This window comes from Phyllobates terribilis, unplaced genomic scaffold (assembly GCF_046119375.1).
Source record: "Phyllobates terribilis strain yellow unplaced genomic scaffold, ASM4611937v1 Scaffold_11__3_contigs__length_659146591, whole genome shotgun sequence".
Lineage (NCBI taxonomy): Eukaryota > Metazoa > Chordata > Amphibia > Anura > Dendrobatidae > Phyllobates > Phyllobates terribilis.
The window spans coordinates 566,390,503-566,418,152 of record NW_027362771.1 but is presented as its reverse complement, the minus strand read 5'-3'; the positions used below and the strand labels follow the sequence as shown (position 1 = coordinate 566,418,152).

General features: G+C 43.5%; 1 protein-coding gene and 7 non-coding genes across 8 annotated transcripts in view; all 8 read left to right on the top strand.

Annotated features, from left to right (window-relative positions):
- ATP13A1 (ATPase 13A1) overlaps positions 1–27,650 on the top strand; it is a 46,383-nt gene that overhangs the window by 5,100 nt on the left and 13,633 nt on the right. Inside the window, exons 5-18 of the mRNA XM_073654132.1 lie at positions 348–503; positions 602–671; positions 812–918; positions 3,157–3,286; positions 3,820–3,875; positions 4,814–4,940; positions 18,478–18,615; positions 18,700–18,820; positions 19,929–20,086; positions 20,178–20,353; positions 21,222–21,332; positions 24,611–24,736; positions 25,044–25,155; positions 26,596–26,795. Of these exons, the coding sequence (XP_073510233.1) occupies positions 348–503; positions 602–671; positions 812–918; positions 3,157–3,286; positions 3,820–3,875; positions 4,814–4,940; positions 18,478–18,615; positions 18,700–18,820; positions 19,929–20,086; positions 20,178–20,353; positions 21,222–21,332; positions 24,611–24,736; positions 25,044–25,155; positions 26,596–26,795 (1,788 nt within the window). The remainder of the gene's footprint in view (positions 1–347; positions 504–601; positions 672–811; positions 919–3,156; positions 3,287–3,819; positions 3,876–4,813; positions 4,941–18,477; positions 18,616–18,699; positions 18,821–19,928; positions 20,087–20,177; positions 20,354–21,221; positions 21,333–24,610; positions 24,737–25,043; positions 25,156–26,595; positions 26,796–27,650) is intronic.
- Positions 6,400–6,472, top strand: TRNAK-CUU (transfer RNA lysine (anticodon CUU)). The gene has a single exon. It is a non-coding gene; the product is annotated as a tRNA-Lys (tRNA).
- On the top strand, positions 9,575–9,647 carry TRNAK-CUU (transfer RNA lysine (anticodon CUU)). The gene has a single exon. It is a non-coding gene; the product is annotated as a tRNA-Lys (tRNA).
- On the top strand, positions 10,262–10,334 carry TRNAK-CUU (transfer RNA lysine (anticodon CUU)). The gene has a single exon. It is a non-coding gene; the product is annotated as a tRNA-Lys (tRNA).
- TRNAK-CUU (transfer RNA lysine (anticodon CUU)) lies at positions 11,641–11,713 on the top strand. The gene has a single exon. It is a non-coding gene; the product is annotated as a tRNA-Lys (tRNA).
- Positions 15,852–15,924, top strand: TRNAK-CUU (transfer RNA lysine (anticodon CUU)). Its single transcript has one exon. It is a non-coding gene; the product is annotated as a tRNA-Lys (tRNA).
- On the top strand, positions 16,537–16,609 carry TRNAK-CUU (transfer RNA lysine (anticodon CUU)). Its single transcript has one exon. It is a non-coding gene; the product is annotated as a tRNA-Lys (tRNA).
- TRNAK-CUU (transfer RNA lysine (anticodon CUU)) lies at positions 17,471–17,543 on the top strand. Its single transcript has one exon. It is a non-coding gene; the product is annotated as a tRNA-Lys (tRNA).

Sequence of the window (27,650 nt, the reverse complement as noted above, 5' to 3'; positions counted from 1 at the left end):
GGCGCTAGCTCCAGTCACTGCTGTTCTAGGCAGATGCCGGCAGTTTTTTATGGGATTGCCTATCATGGCACTCGGCAGTCCTAAGTAAGTTATTGGAGAGGTGGTGCATATACAAGGAGCATTTCAGAGACCCATGTTGTCGATACCGTTGGTCGGACCCCTCTGATCTACAAGTGATCCTAAGAATAGGGAATAGTTGAACCCGCATGCTCACATTGGCCAAGCATATGTGTTTACCGCTGCACTTGCACATCCCCCAACATGGCCGTGTCAGACTCTAGACATGGATAAGACCGTTACCCCAGGGGCCTGCTCGGATCGGTGACTCTCTCTTCTTATACGGTCAGGTGTTCTGCGTCGGGCTTTGGTGTCTGGACGAGTACTGGTATTACAGCGTCTTCACCCTCTTCATGCTTGTGGCGTTCGAGGCCTCGCTGGTCCAGCAGCAGATGAGAAACTTGTCAGAGATCAGGAAGATGGGGAACAAGCCCCATATGATTCAGGTGAGCGGGGGGCTGATGAGGAGCTACACCCGGTGCTCAACACAGACACCCTACCCCCTGCCGTACCGCGCTTACTTCTCAACATCTGTATCTCCAAGGTGTACAGAAATCGGAAGTGGAGGCCGATCTCCAGCGATGAGATCATATCGGGGGACATCGTGTCCATAGGTAAGGTCACTCTTCTGGAAACCCTTGTCAGCCATGACGGCCGTCTACTGGTGGCCATAGTGAGTGTGCCGCATACACCAGGATCGTCCATGTGATGAAGGATGCTGGTATAGACAGAGCTGTTCTTCTCTTTACTCCAGGAAGATCGGCCAATGAGAACTTGGTCCCGTGTGATGTGCTGCTACTACGCGGACGATGTATTGTGGATGAAGCGATGCTGACCGGGGAGTCTGTGCCTCAGATGAAGGTAGGTAGCCATTGATTATAGAGGGAAGTCATCTCAGTCCAGATGTACTGGGCGACCCAAGTCTACCAAAGCAAGAGTCATCATTTGTTGGTAGAGATGAACAGATCAATTCACAGGACCTGGTCCAATGTCCAGGTCAGTATTCAGTGGCCACCGGATGGGAGCGCTGCTAGCAGCCTCCTACCTGCCAGCATCCGCAGCTCCTGTTGGTACGTCGTTGTCACGGAGTGATAGACACGCGGTGTCGTGCCAGGACGGTTAATCGAAGAGGAGCCACAGATGCCGGCAGGTAGGAGGCGGTTTGCAGGGCTCCCGTCTGATGGCCATGGAATACTGACCTGACCACAATACTAATTAATTTGCTCATCTCTACTCTTTAGCCATTATGGCTCATCAAAGAAAGCCCCTGGCGCAGGACCCTTGTGTAGGTCATCCATGCACTCTAGTAGGGTGTATGTACGGAGGTTTCTGGGCCCACTTATCTCCATGTGAAACATATTCATTCTGGTAAAATTATGCCTGAAGCGCCCCATCTTTAACAGCAACATTTAGATGGTGGGGCAACGATTCAGGCGCCCAATGGGTCACCCCCCCCCCTTACCATAGAGCAATTGGGGTGTGCCAAATGGGGTAGCCATTGCAGCCGGGGACACGCTTGAAACTCACGTGGACGTATCAAAAGTCGCAGGGTGCTCTGAAAAAATATATATATTTTTTAAACATTTTATTTAACATATTCTAAAAATTTGAATCGCCTTCATTTTCCCCATCCAAAAATAAAGGTGAAAAATAAATCTATTAGGCATGGTCCAATCTGTCAAGATATAAAATTATTTAACCCGTAAGAAAAAAAGATCGAAACGCCAGAATTGTGTTTTTATTTTATTTTTCTTAAATCGTCGCACCGCCCCAACAAAATGCAGCAAAAAGCCATCAAAACATCGGGTGTACCACAACATTTTATTACTAAAAACTACAGCTCAGGCTATGTGCCCACGTTGCGGACCTGAAGCATATTTTTTACGCTTCTCCCTGGCGGGAAAATCGCATGCGGATATTACATGCGGTTTTCCCGGCAGGTAGAAGCGTTTGTGAGGCGTCTTTGCATGCATTTCCGCATGCGGGTTATCAAGCACTTCTCCAAGCATCACTTGGAAAAGTGCTTGACAACTTGTTCAGAATGGTAAAAATTAAAAAAATAAACTTTATACTCACCTTCTGATGCATCCTCTGCCCCGTCCGGAGTCTTGAGCGGCTCACGCTGTTGTGTGCAGGACCTGCGGTGACGTCATTGAGTCATGTGGTGGGTCACATGACTTAATGACGTGGCAAGTCCTTCAGACAACAGCGCGACGGAGGGAAAACATCAGAAGATAAGTATAAACTTTATTTTATTCTTTTTTTTCCTTTTTCTTTGGTACCCAGGTCTGGACGAGAGTCTCCTCTCCTCCAGACCTGGGTACCATCCGCACATTGATTCCGCAGCGCTTCCGCAAAATTAATGAACATGCTGCGGATTTTTGACCGCAGCATATACGCTGCGGAAAAATCCGCAGCATGGGCATTGACATTGCGGAATGCCATTGGGGACCATGGGGTGCGGATATACATGCGTTTTTCAAGCGTTTACGCTGCGGAAATTCCGCAGCATATACGCTTGAAAAACGCTACGTGGGCACACAGCCTCAGGGTGCGAAGAAACGCGCCCTCACACGGCTCCATCGACTGACAAATAAAAAGTTGTGGGTCTCAGAAAATGGCAAAACAGATCAATTATTTATTTATTTTTTACAAGGTTAAGAATTTTTTTTCACCACTAAAATTTAATAAAAAGAAAACTACACAAGTTTGATATTGACGTCATCGTAGTGACCCAAAAAAAAAATCACGATTCCAGGTCAAAAATGACACAAAACCTAAGAAACCATAACAAAGTTGCTTTTTTTATTTTCCTTTTTTTTCACTGTTTTAACCCCCCCAACCAGAATTTTTGTAATAGTTTTTTAGCACATTATATGGTAAAGAGAACGGAGTCGTTCACAACCTCAACTCTTGAAAAAACAGACCCCCATACGGCTGCGTCTGCGGAAAAATAGAAAAGTCATGACTCCTGGTAGAAGGGGAGGAAAAATGAAAATTGTCCTCATCTTTAATGGCTTCCAGACCATGAATGGAGAGGCCTGTAGACATCCCATCTGCTCTGCAGAGGTGACGATGCCGTGTTTTTCCTTTCCGCAGGAGCCCATAGAAGACTTGGACCCAAAACATGTTCTAGATCTGAACACCGACTCCAGGTTACATGTCATATTTGGGGGCACGAAGGTTGTGCAGCACACTCCCCCTCAGAAGGCCACCAGCGGCTTGAAGCGTGAGTATGGATGCCGTAGAGTGGAGGGTTTTGCTTACGGACCCCCTTCATGAGCTACATCGGAGAAGTGGCTGTTACCCTGGTGTACCGGAGAGGTTCATGTCGCCATAAAACATTGAGTGGTTCCAGGACTCGGCGATCAGCTGATCACAAGAGCAGCCATATTTAATCTCTTTGGTGCCCTAGACCACCAGAGATCTTAGCATGACTTTACTACCCTACACTACAAAAGAAGTTGGTATTAGCAGGAGTTGGTGCGAATCGATTCATCGGCCAGATCAGTACTCTGTGGCCGTTGGGCTGGAGCCCTGAGATCCTCCTCCTGCCTGACATTTGTGACTCCTGGTTGATTGGCCGGGCCTGGTGTGATGTCACATGTGTCGCAGCGATGACATCACACACCAATTCTAGTATTAATCCCTCCACCGCTGTTAATTGGGATATTGGGATTAACTTGTTGCCTGTACTAGGGGCACCACCAGTGTTCTTGCCACGAATCATCACTCTTTCTTGTGTTTCCCTTGTGTCCTCAGCGCTGGATAACGGCTGCGTGGCCTACGTCCTGAGGACGGGATTCAATACGTCACAGGTGAGTTGTCCTCTCACAGCATTTTATCCGGCTGCTTACACATGCTACAGCATTGTTATAGATTTCTAAGTGCTTGGGTACAGTAACCTTCCCTCCTGCCCAGTGGCCCGCAGCTTCCCGCCCAGTGGCCCGCAGCTTCCCGCCCAGTGGCCCGCAGCTTCCCGCCCAGTGGCCCGCAGCTTCCCGCCCAGTGGCCCGCAGCTTCCCGCCCAGTGGCCCGCAGCTTTCCGCCCAGTGGCCCGCAGCTTTCCGCCCAGTGGCCCGCAGCCTGAACTAAAAAAAAAAAAATACTCCTATGCTGGAATTATTAGCTCTCTAAAGACCTCGACAAAGGAATGTCTGCATTTCAGAGTGGCAGAGGAAGTCTTTAGAAGTTAAAGAGGTCGTCCAGGACTTTATATTAATGCTGTAGCCTTAGGACAGTATCCGTATCAGTGGGGGGTCTGGCATCTCAGCTTGGTTGGCAGTCAGAAGTACACAATGTATGAAGCCAGAACTGCACAGCTCTGTACACCATGTAGTGACCGTTCTCAGTACCGCAGCTCAACGCCTATTAAGATGAATGTGATCTGAACTGCAGTACTGAGAACATCCACTATGCGGTGTATGGAGCTGTGCAGTTCTGGCTCCATACACTGTACATCCGGGTGATTGTGGGGGTGCCAGGTTTCGGATCCTCAATATCTTAGTGCTAGCCCAGCCCTTTGATGTAGGTCTGTACATGGAGACTGTGTTTCCAATAGTCTGGTGTGTTTCGTCACTGTTTCCCGTAAAAGAAAAATTCAAAAAGGTTTCAGTAAATGATGATTTCTCACAAGTCTTTAGCACTTGCGCCAAAAATTGAGCCCACGACCATCATCACACAGCGGAGGTGTAAAAGATCTCTCTGCACTATTCCGCAACCACAATTGACTATTACTCTTACAATGCTTTAACAGGGGAAACTCCTCCGCACAATCCTGTTTGGAGTGAAACGCGTCACCGCCAACAACCTGGAGACCTTCATCTTCATCCTCTTCCTCCTGGTGTTCGCCATTGCCGCCGCCGCTTATGTCTGGATAGAAGGTGATGTTTCTTTTGTCGGGGTAGCAGATAATTGATGGAGGATGCGGACACTGATGGTGGTCACCAGCCCGGCTAGCTCAGTCAGTAGAGCATGACTCTTAATCTCAGGGTCGTGGCTTTGAGCCCCACCTTGGGCGTCATGTGTTTTTTGTTTTTTTTTCTTCTCCTTCTCTCTCCTTGGGGTGAAAATTCTGCAGATATTTTCAGTTCTTCATTCTTACGTGACTGCCACAGAATCCATACATCTTTACAATATCGTAAAATGAGGCCGCATGCGAGTCCATCCTTGGAGGCACATGATGGTGCGCCTAGAGAATGTAGACAGGTCATGTATGTTACTTTCAGTGTGAATAGGAAGGACTTGATAAGTTTCAATGCCAGCTGCAAATTAAGCTTATTGTGTAGATACCCCCACTCCCAATCCTTTCATTTCCCCCACATCATGATAATTGGCCCATTGTACTGCCCTCTATTGGCCAATGTGAAAATTAATATTTTAGGTATGTTCGACATCACAAAATAGATGACTGCAAAAATAATTTTTAAAAATTATCACCTTTTTAGTGTCCCTTTACAGAGAACCTGTTACTTATAATATGTTTTTTTTTTTACCTGGTGTAAATGCCGCTGTTCTCCTGAATCCGGAGGTGTCTTTCTTTTGTTCCTGCGCCTCTCCGTTCCTGAGATATGGCCCCTTCTTCCCTGCCTATGAATCTAGTCTTTTTAACCAAATGGGCGTGGAGTGAACGTTTCTCTGAGCACCACACCCAGTTGGCTAAAAAGCCTAGATTTATGTGCAAGGAAGAAGGGGCCATATCTCAGGAATAGATTCAGGAGAACAGCGGCGTTGACTCCATGTAAAACAAAATATATATTTATGACAAGTCCTGTTTAAATATGTTATGTGCCTGAACTTGTAGTTCCCTAGTATATAAGATGTAGCAGTCCGACTATGGAGTATATGAGGCTGTGTGTGTTCAAAAATGACTTTAAGAAACGCTCGTTTTTCGGGGAGTTTTTGGAGGAGTTTTTTCTTTTCTTGGAGAAGTTTTGAAGAGGTGTTTTTTTTTTGTTTGGTTTTTTTTTTCCGGAAACTTTTTTTTGCAGCCTTTTGATTGGACAGAGCTAAGGAGCACAAGTCATCAGGAGCCGCTTCAAAGTGACAATGCATTTTTTTATTTTTTTTATCTTTCCATCGGGCGTTTTTCAAATACTTTTCAGGAGAAGAAAAAAAAGCTAAAAAAAAAACTTCTCATACAAATAAATAAGAAGAGTTTTTGAGGAGGATTTTGGGGCAGATCTGCTCCCACAAAACCCAAGGGAACATGACCTAAAAGTTAAACCAGCCATGGTGAAGTATCGCTGTGAGCTGCGTGACAGCTTTTCATTATGTAAGTGATTGGCATGCTGTGCTCTCTAGTGCCGACCATGGGACTAGTTGGCAGCTGAGCCATCACTAGCCCGGCTAGCTCAGTCGGTAGAGCATGAGACTCTTAATCTCAGGGTCGTGGGTTCGAGCCCCACGTTGGGCGAGTTTGTTTTTTTTTTACTCTAGAATGCAATATTTGTAAAAACATAGTTTTTCCAATAGTTTATCCTGGAGGGAGTTATTTCTTACAAAATTTGTGTAATTTATATAGTTTGTTCTTTTTATTTTTTTGCAAATTTTAACGTTAAATAAAAATAATCCTTTTTTTTTTTTTTTTGCTAAAAAGCAGAAAAAGTACATGTATGAAATGGTGCCTCTGTAGTCTTTGGTCTGTCTGGTATTGCAGTTCCTCACAACTTGGCAACGTAACACCAGAAAATGGTGACACAAACCGATAATTTTTTTTATTTAGCCGTTTCATTGGGGGCCACTAAAAAAAAAAAAAAAGCGCCCAAGTTAGATCCTTCTCGGCAGACTGCACCCGCCTAGTCCAGTTCAGATTAGTGTCACGCAGGAGGCAGACACAGATCTGGGATCTCAGGTCTCCTCTCAGGCACTTGCTCGTTGCCTCTTTCTCCTGCCCATCCACCCCCTCAAAAGTGTTGCATGTGGAGGGAGAGAAGATGGACAGCATCCATATGCCAGGCTTCAGAGCAGGCGACTTTACTTCTCCGCCTCATCCACTCTGGATATGCTCTTTCATTCTGGAAACCTATCGGGCCAAAGCCCACCGCACATAAATAGTGGAGGTTATCCTGTGTGGCATCTAAATGGTTAGGAGCAGAGTTTGGTCGGAGCGATCTCTGGCCATTTCTGTTAGAGACAGATGCCGTCTGTGTAACACAGCCAGCATCTGCCACGTACTGGGTGAAACTGACTCTGCTCCTTAGCTCACTCCATACAGCCCTCAGCAACCTGTGACCAAAATGTACGTCAAGGTTCATTAAGTGGTTAAAAACATGTCACTTGCTATAAATATGTATTTTGTTTTGTTTTTTTTACCTGGGCCTTATGCTTCTGCACCTCTCCACTCCTGAGATATGACCCCTCTTCCCTGTTTGTAAACCTGGTCTTTAGCCAACTGGACATGGTCCTCAAGAAGATTCCAATAGAGAACATTTGAAGGCCACACCCACTTGGGTGTGGCCTTCAAAAGAAAAAAAAAAAGCTCAAAAACCTCCTCATACAGTGGCATGTAAAAGTCTGGGCACCCCTGGTCAAAATTACTATTGTTGTGAACAGTTCAACAAGTTGAAGATGAAATGATCTCTAAAAGGCCAAAAGTTACAGATGACACATTTCCTTTACTATTTTTTTTCCCCTAAAATACAATTTATTTACTTTTTAAAAATGCCAAAAATGAAAAAATGGTCCGATGCAAAAGTTTGGGCTCCCTGCATGGTTAGTACCTAGTAGCGCCCCCTTTTGAAAGTATCACAGCTAGTAAATGCTTTTTGTAGCCAGACAAGAGTCTTTCAATTCTTGTTTGATGGATTTTCATCCATTGTTCCTTGGAGAATTCTTCCAGTTCTGTGAGATTCCTGGGTTGTTTTACATGCTCTGCTATTTTGAGATTTTCAATGTTGTTCAGATCAGGGGACCGTGAGGGCCATTGTAAACCCTTGAACTTGTGCCTTTTGAGGTTGTTGATTGTGGATTTTGACATGTGTTTAGGATCATTACTAGTGTTGAGCGAGTATGTTCTATTAACCCTTTCGGCGAGTATGCTCGGGCCGAGCTCCGAGTATTTATAGCTGCTTGGTGATAAGGTTAAATCATTCCCGTGTGCGTGATTTGCAACTGTTTGACAGTTTTATTACATGTGAGGAATGTCTATTTCTTACACATTCCTCACATGTAATAAAACTGTCAAACAGTTGTAAATCATGCACACGGGAGATTTAACCTCATCACCAAGCAGCTGTAAATACTCAGAGGTCGGCCAGAGCATACTCGGACAGAACATACTTGTTCAACCCTAATCATTACCCATTTGTAGAAGCCATCCTCTTTTCAGCTTCAGCTTTTTTTACAGATGGTGTTATGTTTGCATTAAGAATTTGTTGAAATTTCATTGAATCCATTCTTCCCTCTACCCGTGAAATGTTCCCCGTGCCATTGGCTTCAGCACAACCCCAAAGCATGATTGATCCACCCCCATGCTTAATGGTTGGCGAGATGTTTTTTCCTGAAATTCTGTGCTCTTTTTTTCTCCACACATACCTTTGATCATTGTGTCCACAGACTTCTATTTTAACCTCATCGGTCCACAGGACTTGTTTCCAAAATGCATCAGGCTTGTTTAGATGTTCTTTTGCATACATATGATGCTGAATTTTATGGTGAGGACACAGGAGAGATTTTCTTCTGATGACTGTTTCATGAAGGCCATATTTGTGCAGGTGTCTCTGAACAATAGAACAATGTACCACAAGTCCAGAGTCTGCTAAATCTTTCTGAAGGTCTTTTGCAGTCAAGCAGGGGCTCTGATTTGCTTCTCTAGCCATTTTACGAGCAGCTCACTGAAATGTTGCTTGTTCTTTCAGACCTTATCTTGACCTCCACTGTTTCTGATAACTGCCATTTCTTAATTGCATTTCGAACTGAGGAAAGGGCAACTTGAAAACGCTTTGCTACTTTCTTATAGCCTTCTCCTGCTTTGTGGGCCTCCACCATTTTCAGAGTGCTAGGCAGCTGCTTTGAAGAACCCATGGCTGCTTATTTTTGGCACAAGAGGAGGCTGGGTTTTATAAAGGTGGGAAATTTGCATCACCTGGCCTTTCCTAACAATGATAGTAAAGAAACCATAACCCTAACAGGCTAATTAAGGTCTGAAACCTTGGTCAAAGTTATTTGAGCACACAAATCTCCAAGGGTGCCCAAACTTTTGCATCGGCCCAATTTCCTTTTTGTAATTTTTAAAATTTTAAAAAAAGACGATTTTTTTTCCTAAAATACAAAGGAAATGTGTCATCTTTAACTCTAGGCCATTCAGAGATAATTTCATCCTCATGAATTGGTTGCTTTTTTTTTTTTAAAGCAATTTTTTAATGACAATTTTGTAAAAACATATCTGCGACCTGAATGACTTTCTGATTACACAAGTGGGTGGTGGGATCCGTGTACTGAGCTCGGCCTCTTTACCAGAGTAGCGCTGAGCGGACCAGGCGGCGGGGAGCACAGGCCATGCACACAGCAGTCCCCAGCCCGGCTAGCTCAGTCGGTAGAGCATGAGACTCTTAATCTCAGGGTCGTGGGTTCGAGCCCCACGTTGGGCGTGATGGAGTTTTTTTAATTAAATTTTTTTACTTTCTGTTGGGGCGTTTTCAATATATGTAAATACATTTATTTAACACACAAACCTGATTTAAACAATTTTCTGGTGACTGCTTCCCTTTTAATATTTTCATAAACTTGTGGATAGGTGGGAACTTCCGGAGTCGGGGAGAACTCTTTTAAGGTGCTTCAAAACCAGACAGACGCAATCTCTGGTACTTTTCCTGCTCAATGTAGCAAAGATGAGGATTTCTATTTGTCAACAAAATTTAGGGAGAAAAAAAAGTTTTTTTTTTGTATAGAAAAAGCCTTTCCAGGATCCACTTTTCGGAAGTGATGTATATTTCTTTCTTTCTTTTTTGTTTTTCCCACCAGACATTTTTTTTAAAACCTAAACAGTAAATAAAGGCTCAAAAAAACTCCTCGTATGAACAGCAGAATGTATTTTCAAAAGAAATGACTTGGAAGAGTTTTTGAGGAGGATTCTGGAGCAGATTCTCGTGGGTTTTCTTAGCAAAAACATCGCTGTGACTGTTTTTTGATTACACAAGTGATTGACGTGATCGACATACTGAGCTCGGCCTCCTGAGGATGCGGGCACTGACCACAGTCACCAGCCCGGCTAGCTCAGTCGGTAGAGCATGAGACTCTTAATCTCAGGGTCGTGGGTTCGAGCCCCACGTTGGGCGTCATGTTTTTTTGTTTTTTTCGGGGGTGAAAATTCTGCAAATATTTTCAGTTCTTCATTCTTACGTTACATCTTTACAATGTTGTAAAATGAGGCCGCATGTGAATCCACCCTCGTAGGCACATGATTGTGCACTTAGAGAATGTAGACAGGTCATGTATATTACCTGCCGGGACTCCTCCACTTTCCACCCTCAGTGTGAATAGGAAGGACGTGATATGTTTCAATGCCAGCTGTAAATTAAGCTTATTGTGTAGAAACCCCGTCAATGTGATAATTAACATTTTAGGTATGCTAGACATCACAAAATAGATGACTGCAAAAATAATTTTTAAAAATTGTCACCTTTTTAGTGTCCCTTTACAGGAAACCTGTTACTTATAATATGTTTTGTTTTTTTACCTGGTGTAAATGCTGCTGTTCTCCTGAATCCAGCAGTGTCTTTCTTTTGTTCCTGCGCCTCTCCGTTCCTGAGATATGGCCCCATCTTCCCTGCACATAAATCTAGGCTTTTTAACCAAGTGGGCGTGGAGTCAATGTTACTCTGAGTACCACACCCAGTTGGCTAAAAAGCCTAGATTTATGTGCAGGGAAGAAGGGGCCATATCTCAGGAATAGAGAGGCGCAGGAACAAAAGAAAAACATCTCCAGATTCAGGAGAACAGCGGCCTTTACACCAAGTACAACAAAATATATATTTATGACAAGTCCTGTTTAAATATGTTATGTGCCTGAACTTGTAGTTCCCTAGTATATAAGATGTAGCAGTCCGACTATGGAGTATATAAGGCTGTGTGTGTTCAAAAATGACTTTAAGAAACGCTCGTTTTTCGGGCAGTTTTTGGAGGAGTTTTTTTCTTTTCTTGGAGAAGTTTTAAATAGGTGTTTTTTTTGTTTGTTTTCTTAAAACTTTTTTTCGCTGCCTTTTGATTGGACAGAGCTACGGAGCACAAGTCATCAGGAGCCGCTTCAAAGTGGCAATGCATTTTTTTTTATTTTTTTTATCTTTCCATCGGGTGTTTTTCAAATACTTTTCATGAGCAGAAAAAAAGCTAAAAAAAAACCTTCTCACTCATACAAATACATAAAAAGAGTTTTTGAGGAGGATTTTGGGGCAGATCTGCTCCCAAAAACTCCAAGGGAACATGACCTAAAAGTTAAACCAGCCATGGTGAAGTATCGCTGTGACCTGCGTGACAGCTTTTCATTATGCAAATGATTGGCATGCTGTGATTGGCCTCCTGTGATGGGCATGCTGTGCTCTCTAGTGCCGACCATGGGACTAGTTGGCAGCTGAGTCATCACCAGCCCGGCTAGCTCAGTCGGTAGAGCATGAGACTCTTAATCTCAGGGTCGTGGGTTCGAGCCCCACGTTGGGTGAGTTAATTTTTTATTTTTTTAGTCTAACATTCAATATTTGTAAAAATATAGTTTATCCTGGAGGGAGTTATTTCTTACAAAATTTGTGTAAATTTATATATTTGGTTCTTTTTATTTATTTTTTTGCAAATTTTAACGTTAAATAAAAATAATCTTTTTTTTTTGCTAAAAAGCAGAAAAAAGTACATGTATGAAATGGTGCCTCTGTAGCCTTTGGTCTGTCTGGTATTGCAGTTCCTCACAACTTAGCAACGTAACACCAGAAAATGGTGACCCAAACAGATTTGTTTTTATTTAGCCGTTTCATTGGGGGCCACTAAAAAAACAAAGCGCACAAGTTAGATCCTTCTCGGCAGACTGCACCCGCCTAGTCCAGTTCAGATTAGTGTCACGCAGGAGGCAGACACAGATCTGGGATCTCAGGTCTCCTCTCAGGCACTTGCTCGTTGCCTCTTTCTCCTGCCCATCCACCCCCTCAAAAGTGTTGCATGTGGAGGGAGAGAAGATGGACAGCATCCATATGCCAGGCTTCAGAGCAGGCGACTTTACTTCTCCGCCTCATCCACTCTGGATATGCTCTTTCATTCTGGAAGCCTATCGGGCCAAAGCCCACCGCACATAAATAGTGGAGGTTATCCTGTGTGGCATCTAAATGGTTAGGAGCAGAGTTTGGTCGGAGCGATCTCTGGCCATTTCTGTTAGAGACAGATGCCGTCTGTGTAACACAGCCAGCATCTGCCACGTACTGGGTGAAACTGACTCTGCTCCTTAGCTCACTCCATACAGCCCTCAGCAACCTGTGACCAAAATGTACGTCAAGGGTCACTAAGGGGTTAAAAACATGTCATTTGCTATAAATTATTTTTTTTTTACCTGGGCCTTATGTTTCTGCACCTCTCCACTCCTGAGATATGACCCATCTTCCCTGTTTGTAAACCTGGTCTTTAGCCAACTGGACATGGTCCTCAAGAAGATTCCAATAGAGAACATTTGAAGGCCACACCGTGGGTGCGGCCTTCAAAAAAAAAAAAAAAAGCTCAAAAAACCCCTGATACAGTGGCATGTAAAAGTCTGGGCACCCCTGGTCAAAATTACTATTCTTGTGAACAGTTCAACAACTTGAAGATGAAATGATCTCTAAAAGGCCAAAAGTTACAGATGACACATTTCCTTTGTATTTTAGAGGACAAAAATATTAATTTATTTACTTTTTAAAAATGCCAAAAATGAAAATGGTCCTATGCAAAAGTTTGGGCTCCCTGCATGGTTAGTACCTAGTAGCGCCCCCTTTTGAAAGTATCACAGCTAGTAAACGCTTTTTGTAGCCAGACAAGAGTCTTTCAATTCTAGTTTGATGGATTTTCATCCATTGTTCCTTGGAGAATTCTTCCAGTTCTGTGAGATTCCTGGGTTGTTTTAGATGCTCTGCTATTTTGAGATTTTCAATGATGTTCAGATCAGGGGACTGTGAGGGCCATTGTAAACCCTTGAACTTGTGCCTTTTGTGGTCATCTAATGTGGATTTTGATGTGTGTTTAGGATCATTATCCATTTGTAGAAGCCATCCTCTTTTAAGCTTCAGCTTTTTTTACAGATGGTGTTATGTTTGCATTAAGAATTTGTTGAAATTTCATTGAATACATTCTTCCCTCTACCCATGAAATGTTCCCCGTGCCATTGGCTGCGACACAGCCCCAAAGCATGATTGATCCACCCCCATGCTTAATGTTTGACGAGATGTTTTTTCCTGAAATTCTGTGCCCTATTTTCTCCACACATATCTTTGATCATTGTGGCCACAGACTTCTATTTTAACCTCATCGGTCCACAGGACTTGTTTCCAAAATGTATCAGGCTTGTTTAGATGTTCTTTAACATAAATATGATGCTGATTTTTATGGTGAGGACACAGGTGAGGTTTTCTTCTGATGACTTTTTCACGAAGGCCATATTTGTGCAGGTGTACCACAAGTCCAGAGTCTGCTAAATCTTTCTGAAGGTCTTTTGCAGTCAAGCGGGGGTTCTGATTTGCTTCTCTAGCAATCGTACGAGCAGCTCTCACTGAAATGTTGCTTGTTCTTCCTTACCTTATCTTGACCTCCACTGTTTCTGATAACTGCCATTTCTTAATTACATTTTGAACTGAGGGAAGGGCAACTTGAAAACACTTTGCTATATTCTTATAGCCTTCTCCTGCTTTGTGGGCCTCCACCATTTTCAGAGTGCTATGCAGCTGCTTAGAAGAACTCATGGCTGCTGTGTTTTGGCACAAGAGGAGGCTGGGTTTTTATAAACCTGTGAAATTTGCATCTCCGGCCTTTCCTAACAATGATAGTGAAGAAACTATAACCCTAACAGGTTAATTAAGGTCTGAAAACTTGGTCAAAGTTATCTGAGCACACAAATCTCCCAGGGTGCCCAAATTTTTGCATCGGCCCAATTTCCTTTTTGTCATTTTTAAAATGTAAAAACAATTTTTTTCCTTAAAATACAAAGGAAATGTGTCATCTTTAACTCTAGGCCATTCAGAGATAATTTCATCCTCATGAATTGGTTGCTTTTTATTTTTCATTTTTTTAAGCAATTTTTTATGACAATTTTGTAAAAACATATCTGTGACCTGAATGACTTTCTGATTCTGATTTGTGACCAGTCCTGTTTAAGTATGTTATGTGCCTGAACTTGTAGTTCCCTAGTATATAAGATGTAGCAGTCCGACTATGGAGTATATAAGGCTGTGTGTGTTCAAAAATGACTTTAAGAAACGCTCGTTTTTCTGGGAGTTTTTGGAGGAGTTTTTTAATTTCTTGGAGAGGTTTAAGAGGTGTTTTTTTTTTGTTTTGTTTTTTCCCTGAAACTTTTTTTTGCAGCGTTTTGATTGGACAGAGCTAAGGAGCACAAGTCATCAGGAGTCGCTTCAAAGTGACAATGCATTTTTTTTTATCTTTCCATCGGGTGTTTTTCAAAAACTTTTCAGGAGCAGAAAAAAAATCTAAAAAAAACTTCTCATACAAATAAATAAGAAGAGTTTTTGAGGAGGATTTTGGAGCAGATTTGCTCCCAAAAACTCCAAGGGAACATGACCTAAAAGTTAAACCAGCCATGGTGAAGTATCGCTGTGACCTGCGTGACAGCTTTTCAGTATGCAAGTGATTGGCATGCTGTGCTCTCTAGTGCCGACCATGGGACTAGTTGGCAGCTGAGCCATCACCAGCCCGGCTAGCTCTGTTGGTAGAGCATGAGACTCTTAATCTCAGGGTCGTGGGTTTGAGCCCCATGTTGTGTGAGTTTGATTTTTTGGAGGGGAGGGGGTTATTCCAAAATTTGTATATTTATATATTTTGTTCTTTTAACCTATTTTTTAGCAAATTGACGTTTAAATAAAAATATTTTTTTGTTGTTAAAAATCAGAAAACGTGCATGTATGAAATTAGAAGACCACGGGGGTCTGTATTCTTAGTATGAAATGATGCCTCTGTAGTCTTTGGTCTGTCTGGTATTACAGTTCCTCACAACTTGGCAACGTAACACCAGAAAATGGTGAAACAACCGATAATTTTTTTATTTAGCCTCTTCATTGGGGGCCACAGAAGTTAGATCCTTCTCGGCAGACTGCACCCTTTATATTTTAGGGGAAAAATAGTCTTCTTTTTTACATTTTAAAAATTACAAAAATGAAATTGGGCCGATGCAAAAGTTTGGGCACCCTTGGAGATTTGTGTGCTCAAATAACTTTGACCAAGGTTTCAAACCTTAATTAGCCTGTTAGGGTTATGGTTTCTTCACTATCATTGTTAGGAAAGGCCAGGTGATGCAAACTTCCCAGCTTTATAAAAACCCAGCCTCCTCCTCTAACCTTGTGCCAAAAAACAGCAGCCATGGATGCCCAAACTTCTACATGCCACTGTATTTATCGCAAAAAGGACTTCCCATAGAAATTTAATTGGTTGCTTTTTTTTTTTTCTTTTTAAAGCAATTTTTTTATGACAATTTTGTAAAAACATATCTGCGACCTGAATGACTTTCTGATTACACAAGTGGGTGGTGGGATCCGTGTACTGAGCTCGGCCTCTTTACCAGAGTAGCGCTGAGCGGACCAGGCGGCGGGGAGCACAGGCCATGCACACAGCAGTCCCCAGCCCGGCTAGCTCAGTCGGTAGAGCATGAGACTCTTAATCTCAGGGTCGTGGGTTCGAGCCCCACGTTGGGCGTGATGGAGTTTTTTTAATTAAATTTTTTTACTTTCTGTTGGGGCGTTTTCAACATATGTAAATACATTTATTTAACACACAAACCTGATTTAAACTATTTTCTGGTGACTGCTTCCCTTTTAATATTTTCATAAACTTGTGGATAGGTGGGAACTTCCGGAGTCGGGGAGAACTCTTTTAAGGTGCTTCAAAACCAGACAGACGCAATCTCTGGTACTTTTCCTGCTCAATGTAGCAAAGATGAGGATTTCTATTTGTCAACAAAATTTAGGGAGAAAAAAAGTTTTTTTTTGTATAGAAAAAGCCTTTCCAGGATCCACTTTTCGGAAGTGATGTATATTTCTTTCTTTCTTTTTTGTTTTTCCCACCAGACCTTTTTTTTAAAACCTAAACAGTAAATAAAGGCTCAAAAAAACTCCTCGTATGAACAGCAAAATGTATTTTCAAAAGAAATGACTTGGAAGAGTTTTTGAGGAGGATTCTGGAGCAGATTCTCGTGGGTTTTCTTAGCAAAAACATCGCTGTGACTGTTTTTTGATTACACAAGTGATTAACGTGATCGACATACTGAGCTCGGCCTCCTGAGGATGCGGGCACTGACCGCAGTCACCAGCCCGGCTAGCTCAGTCGGTAGAGCATGAGACTCTTAATCTCAGGGTCGTGGGTTCGAGCCCCACGTTGGGCGATGTGATTTTTTTTTTTTATGAAAATAATAATTACATTACATACACGTGTATACACAAAAATTACAATATTTTTTCATTATTTTTATTCTTTTTTTTGTTTAAACACATCACTTTCCCATCAGCTCATTGTACTGACCTCTACTGGCCAAAATGAAAAATTATATTTTATCTATATTAGTCATCACATGACAATTAACTATCAAAAAAAAAGTTCAAGGATTAATTTTTAAAAAATTGACGCTTTAAAGAGGCCCTAACACTTGCCATAAATACATATATATTTATTTTAACCTGGTATAAATGACGCTGTTCTCCCCAGTCCAGCGTTTTTTCTCTTATTCCTGCTCCTCTCCGTTTTCAAGGTAAGGCCCTCTCTTCTCTACATAAAATTCTAGTCTTTTAAGCAAACTGGGTGTGGTCCTCAAGAATAGTGTGTGGGTTTGTTCTTGAGAACCACACCCAGTTGAACCCAAAAAAAGACTACATTTATATGCTATAAAGTAGGAAGCAAAAGTAAAGCAACACTGGATTAAGGAAAACAGCAGCATTTTCACCAGGTAAAAAAAAAACAATATGGTAACGGGTCCTCTTTAAGTATGTTATATAGCTATAACAGAAGGAGCTGTCCAGTAACAGAGTATGTAAGACTATGGTCACACTGAGTTTTTTGAGATGTTCAACAATGATGAGTTTTTCAGGGTTTTTGGAGAGGATTCCTGTGGTTTTCCTTACATAAACATTGCTGTCACCTGTGTGGCGATTTTCGATTATACAAGTGATTGATTGAGATCTACATACTGAGCCTGTCTCTTTACTAACGCAGTCGGCAGGGTAGTATAGGGGAGGCACAGCAGTCACCAGCCCGGCTAGCTCAGTCGGTAGAGCATGAGACTCTTAATCTCAGGGTCGTGGGTTCGAGCCCCACGTTGGGCGAGATGGAATTTTTCTTTCCATAAATGGTCAATATTTGAGAATTGGTTTATCCTGGGTGGGGTTATTTATTTAATTTTACAAAATGTCTGAATTTAATAAAATTTCTATTTTATTTTTCTTAATTTTAAATTTAACATGAAAATGAATGCTGTTTTTACATACGCATCTATGTAATTACCGTAGTACTTTTTGCTCGAAAAAGAGCCCCAGTATTTTTTGGTCTGTCTGTTATGTATATGTATGTATGTATGTATATATATATATATATATATATATATATATATATATATATATATATATAACTAACCCCTATGGTAAATACTGTAAGGAGAAAAAATAAACCTCAGAATTACTGTTTTTGTTTCCTCATAAATTCCATTTTGTCACACATGAAGAACAAGTCCTCACAAAGCTCCATCGATTGAAAAATAAAAATTACGAATTTCAGAAAGAAAAAAAAATTAAACCGTTAATATATATGTATTACAAAAAATAAATGAAAAATGCTACAAGTTTGATCTTGCAGTATCACACCAACCCGGAGAATCAAATTCTCAGGGGTTTTTTTTTTTTTTTTAGTTGTAAAAATGAAACAAATAATGACAAAAACATTTTCACTATTTTAACAGATTTCAGTTTTTTTCCTAATTTTTCATATGGTAAAATTAATGATGTTCAAATCTTGAACTTTTCTCGCAAAAATTTTAGCTCTTTGAAGAAAGGGAGAGAAAAAAAAACCCCGAAAATGGAAAATTAGCTGCGACGGGAAGGGGTTGAATGAGGCTGAGCTGCAATACTCAGAAGGGAAAACTTTTCGGAAACCTATTTTTTGGGCTTTGCAGAGAGAACTTTTGATGCCATTCTAAGTGCCCCTTAGTGGCTGGTCTTTCCCTGCACGGACCACGACGCTGACTGCTTTGATCTCTATTTTCAGGTACTAAGGATCCCAGTCGGAATCGGTACAAGTTGTTCCTGGAGTGCACGCTCATCCTGACCTCGGTGGTCCCTCCGGAGCTCCCCATAGAACTCTCCCTGGCAGTCAACACCTCGCTGATTGCTCTGGCCAAACTCTGTGAGTGCTGCCCGCTGCACCGACACCACGTTAATGAACAAATTTATTAGTCCCAACCATCCACGTAATCTCTCGTCATTTCAGACGTGTACTGCACTGAGCCCTTCCGAATCCCCTTCGCCGGCAAGGTGGAAATCTGCTGCTTCGACAAGACCGGGACGTTGACCAGCGACAGCCTCGTAGTGCGAGGGGTGGCCGGACTCAAGTAAGTTCGTTAGTGTGGTCCGCCAAAATCGGCAAAGCTAACCGGTGTCATCTCTCCGTTATAGCAAAACTCGCATTCCACATGAGGAAGTCACTTGTCTTAGAACTTTGTGTTGCTCCGTAACTCTGTTATTCCTCCTGGAAAGGCCAGGTCGTACACCCCGAGATGATTGATAGAAAATAGGATTGCGTTGCGACATGCAGGGCTGCAGAGATCCAATCCTGCTGGATTTTTGATCTCTACGTAAGATGTGAGCGGGCTCAGGAGCTCAGCCTGCACCATACCTGGTAGATGTCATCTGGGTTATACAGCCAGCGTCTGCCTGTAACAGCAGCAACCTGCACCAGCTCCAGTTGCTGCTGATTTAACTACTTAAATGCTGCTGTCAATCACTGACACTGGCATTTAAACAACCGCCGTCTCTGCCCCGCTGTGAAGCTGAGCATGCGGCCGGACTTCATAGAGCGTCACTTTGAAAACATACGGCAATACTGTAGTGCATAGAACAAACCATCCTAAGGGGACTAAAATAGTTAAGTTAAAAAAAAAAGTTTTAAAATTTAAAAAAAAAAAGTTTATGTACAATTTTTGACTGTCTTTTTTTTTTTTTCCTTTTCCCAGGCTATAAGAATAAAGAAATCAAAAGTAAACGTATCTCCTGTCACCAAGCTTGGCCTATAAAAATATAAAATGTTTTAACCTGTACAGTAAAGGTTATAAGGAGCGGAAAAAAAACCTCCAGCTTTGCAATTTTTTATTTTTTTTCCGGTGAACACATCTCTTTTAAAGAATGCAATAGAAAGTGATCAGAACGTCCTATGTACCCCCAAAATGGTGTCAGTAATAAAGTACATGCCCCCAAAACGACTCCATTGACAGAAAAATAAAAAGTTTCTTGTTCCAGAAAATGGCCGCATAAACCAAATTATTATTATATTTTTATTATTTTTTTTTAAAGTTCAGATTTTTTTTTAATAACTAAAGTATTAAGAAAAATAAAAACTTGAAGTGGTTAAAGGGGCCAGTGAGGAAAAGTGTCTGGAGACTTGTCGCTTTCCTTGAGTATATGGGGGGCATGTGATGGACGCTGTGTGTTCTCTCCCCGCAGAGATGGAAAGGACATAACGCCTATCTCTGACATCCCCATCGACACGCACAGAGTGGTGGCCACCTGTCACTCCCTGGTGCAGCTGGATGATGGCACGTTGGTGGGTGATCCTCTGGAGAAGGCCATGCTGACTGCTGTGGACTGGGCCCTCACAAAAGGTAACGGCGCGTCCTCTGTCGGCCCCGTCCTCTGTCGGCGGTGTAAGGAATGGTTTCTCTTGTACTAAATCACTTTGCATCAACCCAACAGATGAGAAGGTTTTCCCTCGAGGCATTAAGACCCAAGGCCTGAAAATCCACCAGCGATTCCACTTTGCCAGCTCGCTGAAGCGCATGTCCGTGCTGGCCTCTTATGAGCGGCCTGGGACCACCGATCTATGCTGTGTGGCCACAGTAAAGGGAGCCCCTGAGACTCTGCACAAGATGGTGAGTGACCAGCACCGTCTTAAATGGGGCTGCAAGAGATTAGTGGGGGACTGGGCAGGTAGACTCCCCTCTAGGGCATAACATCAGATATCGACGGTGCGCGCCATTAATGTCTCTTGTTCCCAGTCCTTGCTGGTTATTCTGCCATCACTTATCTACATCCCCAAACTGAAGCAACAGGTAAGTCACAGAGGCAGAAACCAACACGTTAGGACCGGGTGCACTGACTTTTATAATCAGAAGGGAACCAGTCATGGATTTGCATTATATGTGCCGTCTTGCAATGTTCACTCTCATACTTCTTGTCCTTTCAGGAAAAGTTTTCAGAACTTTTTTGACCGGTCAATTTTTGCACTTTCTTTTTTTCCTCCTTTCTATATTTTTTACTTCCAAGAACCATAACTTCTATTTTCCCGTTGACGTCGCCGTATGAGGGCTTGCTCAGTTGTAGTCATGAATAATGCTTTTCATGTTATGATGAGAGAGTCTGAAAGTAGAGGAGGGATTCCAAGTGGGAAAAAAACCTTGCCAATCTGCCAAAGTTTTTTTTGTGCGTTTCACAGTGCTCTGGAGCGTCCCCCCTTTGAATGAATTAACAGTCTCACATTCACGTCACCGCTCTATTCATTGTCTAGGGGGCTGCGAGGGTGGGGGAGCGCAGTGCTCACCGGTCTTCCGCACGTCTATAGGCAATGGAGTGGGGATAAGCTTGCAGTTCCATCGCTTCATTCAAAAGGAGGCGCTCCAGAGCCCTTATCCCAGAATCTCTTGCACCGTCAGGGTCTCACCACTTCCTCAGATACCTGATAACATGTAGTTATGGTTTCTGGTGCAGTAAATAAGCCGCTGCCTTTGTTGTGTGTTTCAGTTTTCTCATTGTCCGGAGTATTATAACCAAGTGCACACAGAAATCTCCAGAGAAGGGGCCCGGGTCCTCGCCCTGGGGTACAAAGAGCTCGGGCACCTCAGTCATCAACAGGTAAGAGGACAGACCGCATGTGAATCCTGGAAAAACGTGTATTACATATAGCGGGGGAATCGAACTAAATGCATACTTTTCTCCATATAGTGTATGTGCCCCCTCCACATTACACTACAGGAGCTTTTCTGACCTCCCATTCTACATCCATACACATTAATATGGAGTCGGCCCCTTTCATTCCATATTATATTTCCACTTTTTTACAAGATTTTGGAGGCTCAGTCTCTGACCCAGTTCGTGTATGTTTAATGGGGCTCTGTGCAGCTGGTCTTGTTTTTCCACCAGACTCCCCCCTTGATGTCTGTATGGACCCCGTGCACTGAACACACTCATGGAGAACAGAAAAGGACCTTCCCCAAACTGTTTCCACAAAGCCAGAAGCTACACTGCTCAAAAAAATACAGGGAACACTGAAATAACCCATCCTAGATCAGAATGAATGAAATATTCTCATTGAATACTTTGTTCTGTACAAAGCTGAATGTGCTGACAACAAAGTCACACAAAAATCATCAATGGAAATCAAATTTATTAACCAATGGAGGCCTGGATATGGAGGTACCCCCAAAATTAAAGTGGAAAAACACACTACAGGCTGATCCAACTTTGATGTAATGTCCTTAAAACAAGTCAAAATTAGGCTCAGTATTGTGTGTGGCCTCCACGTGCCTGTATGACCTCCCTACACCGCCTGGACATGCTCCTGATGAGGCTGAGTATAGTGTGTGGCCTCCACGTGCCTGTATGACCTCCCTACAACACCTGGGCATGCTCCTGATGAGGCTGAGTATTGTGTGTGGCCTCCACGTGCCTGTATGACCTCCCTACAACGCCTGGGCATGCTCCTGATGAGGCTGAGTATTGTGTGTGGCCTCCACGTGCCTGTACGACCTCCCTACACCGCCTGGGCATGCTCCTGATGAGGCTCAGTATTGTGTGTGGCCTCCATGTGTCTGTATGACCTCCCTACAACACCTGGACATGCTCCTGATGAGGCTCAGTATTGTGTGTGGCCTCCACGTGCCTGTATGACCTCCCTACAACGCCTGGACATGCTCCTGATGAGGCTCAGTATTGTGTGTGGCCTCCACGTGCCTGTATGACCTCCCTACAACGCCTGGGCATGCTCCTGATGAGGCTGAGTATTGTGTGTGGCCTCCACGTGCCTGTACGACCTCCCTACACCGCCTGGGCATGCTCCTGATGAGGCTCAGTATTGTGTGTGGCCTCCATGTGTCTGTATGACCTCCCTACAACACCTGGACATGCTCCTGATGAGGCTCAGTATTGTGTGTGGCCTCCACGTGCCTGTATGACCTCCCTACAACGCCTGGACATGCTCCTGATGAGGCTCAGTATTGTGTGTGGCCTCCACGTGCCTGTATGACCTCCCTACAACGCCTGGGCATGCTCCTGATGAGGCTGAGTATTGTGTGTGGCCTCCACGTGCCTGTACGACCTCCCTACACCGCCTGGGCATGCTCCTGATGAGGTTGTGTGGCCTCCACGTACCTGTATGACCTCCCTACAACGCCTGGGCATGCTCCTGATGAGGTTGCGGATGGTCTCCTGTGGGATCTCCTCCCAGACCTGGACTAAAGCATCCACCAACTCCTGGACAGTCTGTGGTGCAACGTGACGTTGGTGGATGGAGCGAGACATGATGTCCCAGATGTGCTCAATCGGATTCAGGTCTGGGGAACGGGCGGCCAGTCCATAGCTTCAATGCCGTCATCTTGCAGGAACTGCTGACACACTCCAGCCACATGAGGTCTGGCATTGTCCTGCATGAGGAGGAACCCAGGGCCAACCGCACCAGCATATGGTCTCACAAGGGGTCTGAGGATCTTATCTCGGTACCTAATGGCAGTCACGCTACCTCTGGCTAGCACATGTAGGGCTGTGCGGCCCTCCAAAGAAATGCCACCCCACACCATTACTGACCCACTGCCAAACCGGTCATGCTGAAGGATGTTGCAGGCAGCAGATCGCTCTCCGTGGCATCTCCAGACTCTGTCACATGTGCTCAGTGTGAACCTGCTTTCACCTGTGAAGAGCACAGGGCGCCAGTGGCGACTTTGCCAATCCTGGTGTTCTGTGGTAAATGCCAAGCGTCCTGCACGGTGTTGGGCTGTGAGCACAACCCCCATCTGTGGACGTCGGGCCCTCATACCACCCTCATGGAGTCAGTTTCTAACAGACACTTGCACATTTGTGGCCTGCTGGAGGTCATTTTGCAGGGCTCTGGCAGTGCTTCTCCTGTTACTCCTTGCACAAAGGCGGAGGTACTGTAGTGGTCCTGCTGCTGGGTTGTTGCCTCCTCCACGTCTCCTGGTGTACTGGCCTGTCTCCTGGTAGCGCCTCCAGCCTCTGGACACTACGCTGACAGACACAGCAAACCTTCTTGCCACAGCTCGCTTTGATGTGCCATCCCGGATGAGCTGCACTACCTGAGTAACTTCTGTGGGTTGTAGAGTCCGTCTCATGCTACCACAAGTGTGAAAGCACAACCAACATTCAAAAGTGACCAAAACATCAGCCAGAAAGCATTGGTACTGAGATGTGGCCTGTGGTCCCCACCTGCAGAACCACTCCTTTATTGAGGGTGTCTGGATAATTGCCAATAATTTCCATCTATTGTCTATTCCATTTGCACAACAGCATGTGACATTGATTGTCAATCAGCGTTGCTTCCTAAGTGGACAGTTTGATTTCACAGAAGTTTGATTTACTTGGAGTTATATTCTGTTGTTTAAGTGTTCCCTTTATTTTTTTGTGCAGTGTATAATAGCCCACAATCTCTTGTGTCAATGTAATACGGTTTCTCTTCACTGGAATTAAGGGCCCAATGCTGACCCCTGATAACAAACCTACAGCATTATCCTCCTCACCAAACTGTACAGCGGGCACAATGCAGTCAGGGAGTAATGTTCTCCTGGAATCACCAAACCCAGACTCGTCCATCAGACGCCAGATAGAGAAGTGTGATCTGTCACTGCACAGAACACCTCTCCTCCAGAGTCCAGTGGTGGTGACTTTATACCACTCCATCCGACGCTCTGCATTGTGCTTGGTGATGTAAGGCTGCATGCATCTCCTCGGCCATGAAGCTTCGAGCAGGGGCAATTGGCCTGAATGAGAAACCTGATGATTATGATGAGCAGCTCAGCACTTTTCTCCATATAGCGTAGGACCTTACTGCTTTGTCCTACTGGTAACTCGTTTTATAGGATATATGATGGATCCACTTTCCGTTTTATCATTTTTTTTTTCAGATTCGTGAAATCAAGAGGGAGACCCTGGAGTGTGATCTGAGGTTTGCCGGCTTCATTGTGGTGTCCTGTCCTCTGAAAGCCGACTCCAAAGCCGTCATCAAAGAGATCCAGACCGCATCGCACCATGTAAGTCACCAGTTGTCGGGGGGGAGTTTCAGAAGGAGCACAATTTGTAGGGGTTTTCTGCCGTAATTTTCGGTCACATGCATTAGACAACTAATGTTATTTTTTTGTTAGGTTTTTGGATTTTGTGACAGATTAGTGGCTCCAGAGGAAAATAACAGAGGCAAAAAAAAAAGTATACTGCCTAGTATATGATTTTATTAACAAGGAAGCCCATAAGCGATGTATTCCTATGCAGTAGCATTAGTTGGCGGTATACATCATGCACGGCAGGCGCTATAATTCATGACTCCTTTCTCCCTTATCGCAGGTTGTGATGATAACTGGAGACAACCCCCTCACCGCCTGTCATGTGGCCCAGGAGCTCAGCTTCATCGTGAAGGAGGACACACTCATCCTCCAGCCTAGTAATGACGCTAAAGGTCAGTGTTACAGTGAGAACTTCTTCTTCTATTCTGTCCACTTTAATTTCACCCCTTTCCAGCAGTGAACACCCCAGTATGTCAGCTATGGGTGTATGCAGCAGGCTCAGGAGCTGAGTGAGTATGGCGCCAGCTGTGTTGTACAGCCAGCACTTGCCTTTAATGTAACACCTTAAATACCGATGTCCATGTCTGTAGTATCGCAGTATCAGATAGAAATGGAAACTCCAGAGTTGTTGTTTTTTGTTTTTTTTTTTGGTCGTTGCACAAAAGGTTTTAAAAATGAATATAAATGTCATATACGATACAGGACAAAATGGGGAAAAAAAGAAAACCTCCAGCTTGGCACAAAGACAAGGCCTCGCCCATCTCTATCCATGTACAAATAAAGTTACAGGTCTCAGAAAATGGCGACACAAACCACCATTTATATATTTTTTACAAAAATTTTTAATTTTTTAAAAAAATGGTTTGGTATCGCCGGCGAATCGTATTATTAAACCATTTTTACCACACAATGGGTGCAAAAAGTAAAAAAAATCCAAAGAACTATTAAGATTTTTATTGGAACATTTTCTCACACTTTTTGAATCTTTTTACTTGTTTTCGAGCACCTTTTATGTGGCAGAGTGAACGATGTCATTCAAAACTGCAACACGTTGCACGAAAAACTGAAAAAACAAAACAAAAAAAAAACACATGCCTCTTGGAAGAAGGGAAAGAAAAATCCAAAATGGAAACTCGCACCTTCAGGAAGGAGTTAAGCGAGTACAAAGCCTGGAGGGTTTTTGTAATTTTGCCTCTCTGGCACTTCTGGGCCGTCATGAGGATGTTCCTTCATGATTTATGTTGCTCTACGGGGTGTGGGGTTTTTACTCACTTCGGTGCGACGGGAGGCCAACAGGAAGCATATTCCTTTATATGTCCATATCGGTTTATTGCTTCATAAACCAAAAAAGCAAAAAATAGGAAACCAAACAGCCTTTAGTTCAGGCGAGCAAAGTAAAGTGTCCTTTAAGCAAGTCTCTGCTTAGCCCGTCCTGTGGGCACACAGGCTGGGTAGCGTCAGGTATCGTAGCTCGGTCTGTAGACAACAACACACAGGAGGCCTTCTCCCTCCAAACACACAGACCATGTGCCAAACAAACGGCCTCCATTGTATAGGCTGTTAACCACACCCAGAGGTGAGGTATGCAGGTAGCTAGACCCGCCCAACTCTCCAAACTACCCGTAACCTGACCCCAGGTGCACCAATCAGTCCTCTTAGTGCTTACGTGCACTAGAGCAACACCCCCGGTTACATCAGAGGACAGCCATCACTGTGATACATATCTCCCATCAAATATGCAACCGTTAGCCACCTTACAGGGGGTTGGTAATGGTAACCGCACATCTAATAACTTGGCTCGTTTTCCTAAGTGTCTTGGTTCTCCTCCACAGATGCCAACTGGAGGTGGCAATCCATCGATGGCGCGATATCTCTGTCCGCGTTCCCCGATTCTGTGGCCGCCTTCACTGAGAAGTACTACCTATGCCTGACCGGGGAGGGCCTGTCCTACCTGCAGACCACCAGGGCCAGCCTGCTGTCCGCTCTCATCCCACACACTCAGGTGTTCGCACGAGTATCCCCCAAGCAAAAGGTAAGAAGCTGAGCGGTGCGTCTTCTCCAGATAAAAGGAGAATTCTGCCTAAATTCAGCGTTTCGCGTCCGTGAGATCAACCCCATCAGATCACAAATCGATTTTTATATTTTTTTTGGTTGTGGGATGAGTTGTAGTTTTATATGCCAATATTAATTTTACCATACCGAAAAATGGGAAAAAATCCCAAGTGCAGTGAGAAAAAAAAACAAAACGCAATTCCGACACCGTTTTTTTTGTTCAGTAATAATCAGCTGGTGGTATAATTCTCCAGGTCAGCAAAGCCAGATATATAACAATTATTATAGTTTTCCGTCAAGGAATTTTTTGGGGGGAGGTGTAAGCACAAAAAAAAAAAAAAAACACGTTTCTGGTGTTTTTTCTTCTTTTCTGTGTTTACAATGTAAGTTACATAATTTTTATCTGTTGAAAGATCGTACTTTTTACCGTTATAGCTTAGCACAACTTCTCCCAAGGGTCTAACTGCTTAAATGCCACCGTCCGTAATGGACAACAGCACCTAAAGTGGTTGAAGAGCAGCGAATGGAGCTTGGTTGTAGTAGGTTGTAAAACATGGTAGTTGGTTACACGGCTCGGCTCCTGCAACGTCTAGAGCGGGCTCAGGACCCGATATATGACGTGCATGAAATTACAGGTCTGGAAGGGAATAGAGAAATGTTTGAAGCATCTCAAAGAGATCTTCCTTCCTGGTGATATGGGGTCTTCGAGCAATAATAATGATAATAATCTTTATTTATATGGCACCAACATATTCCGCAGCTCTTTACAATTTAAAGGTTCATATAGAACAGTCATAAGTAACATAGCTAAAGATAATACAATAACTAAAGCAAA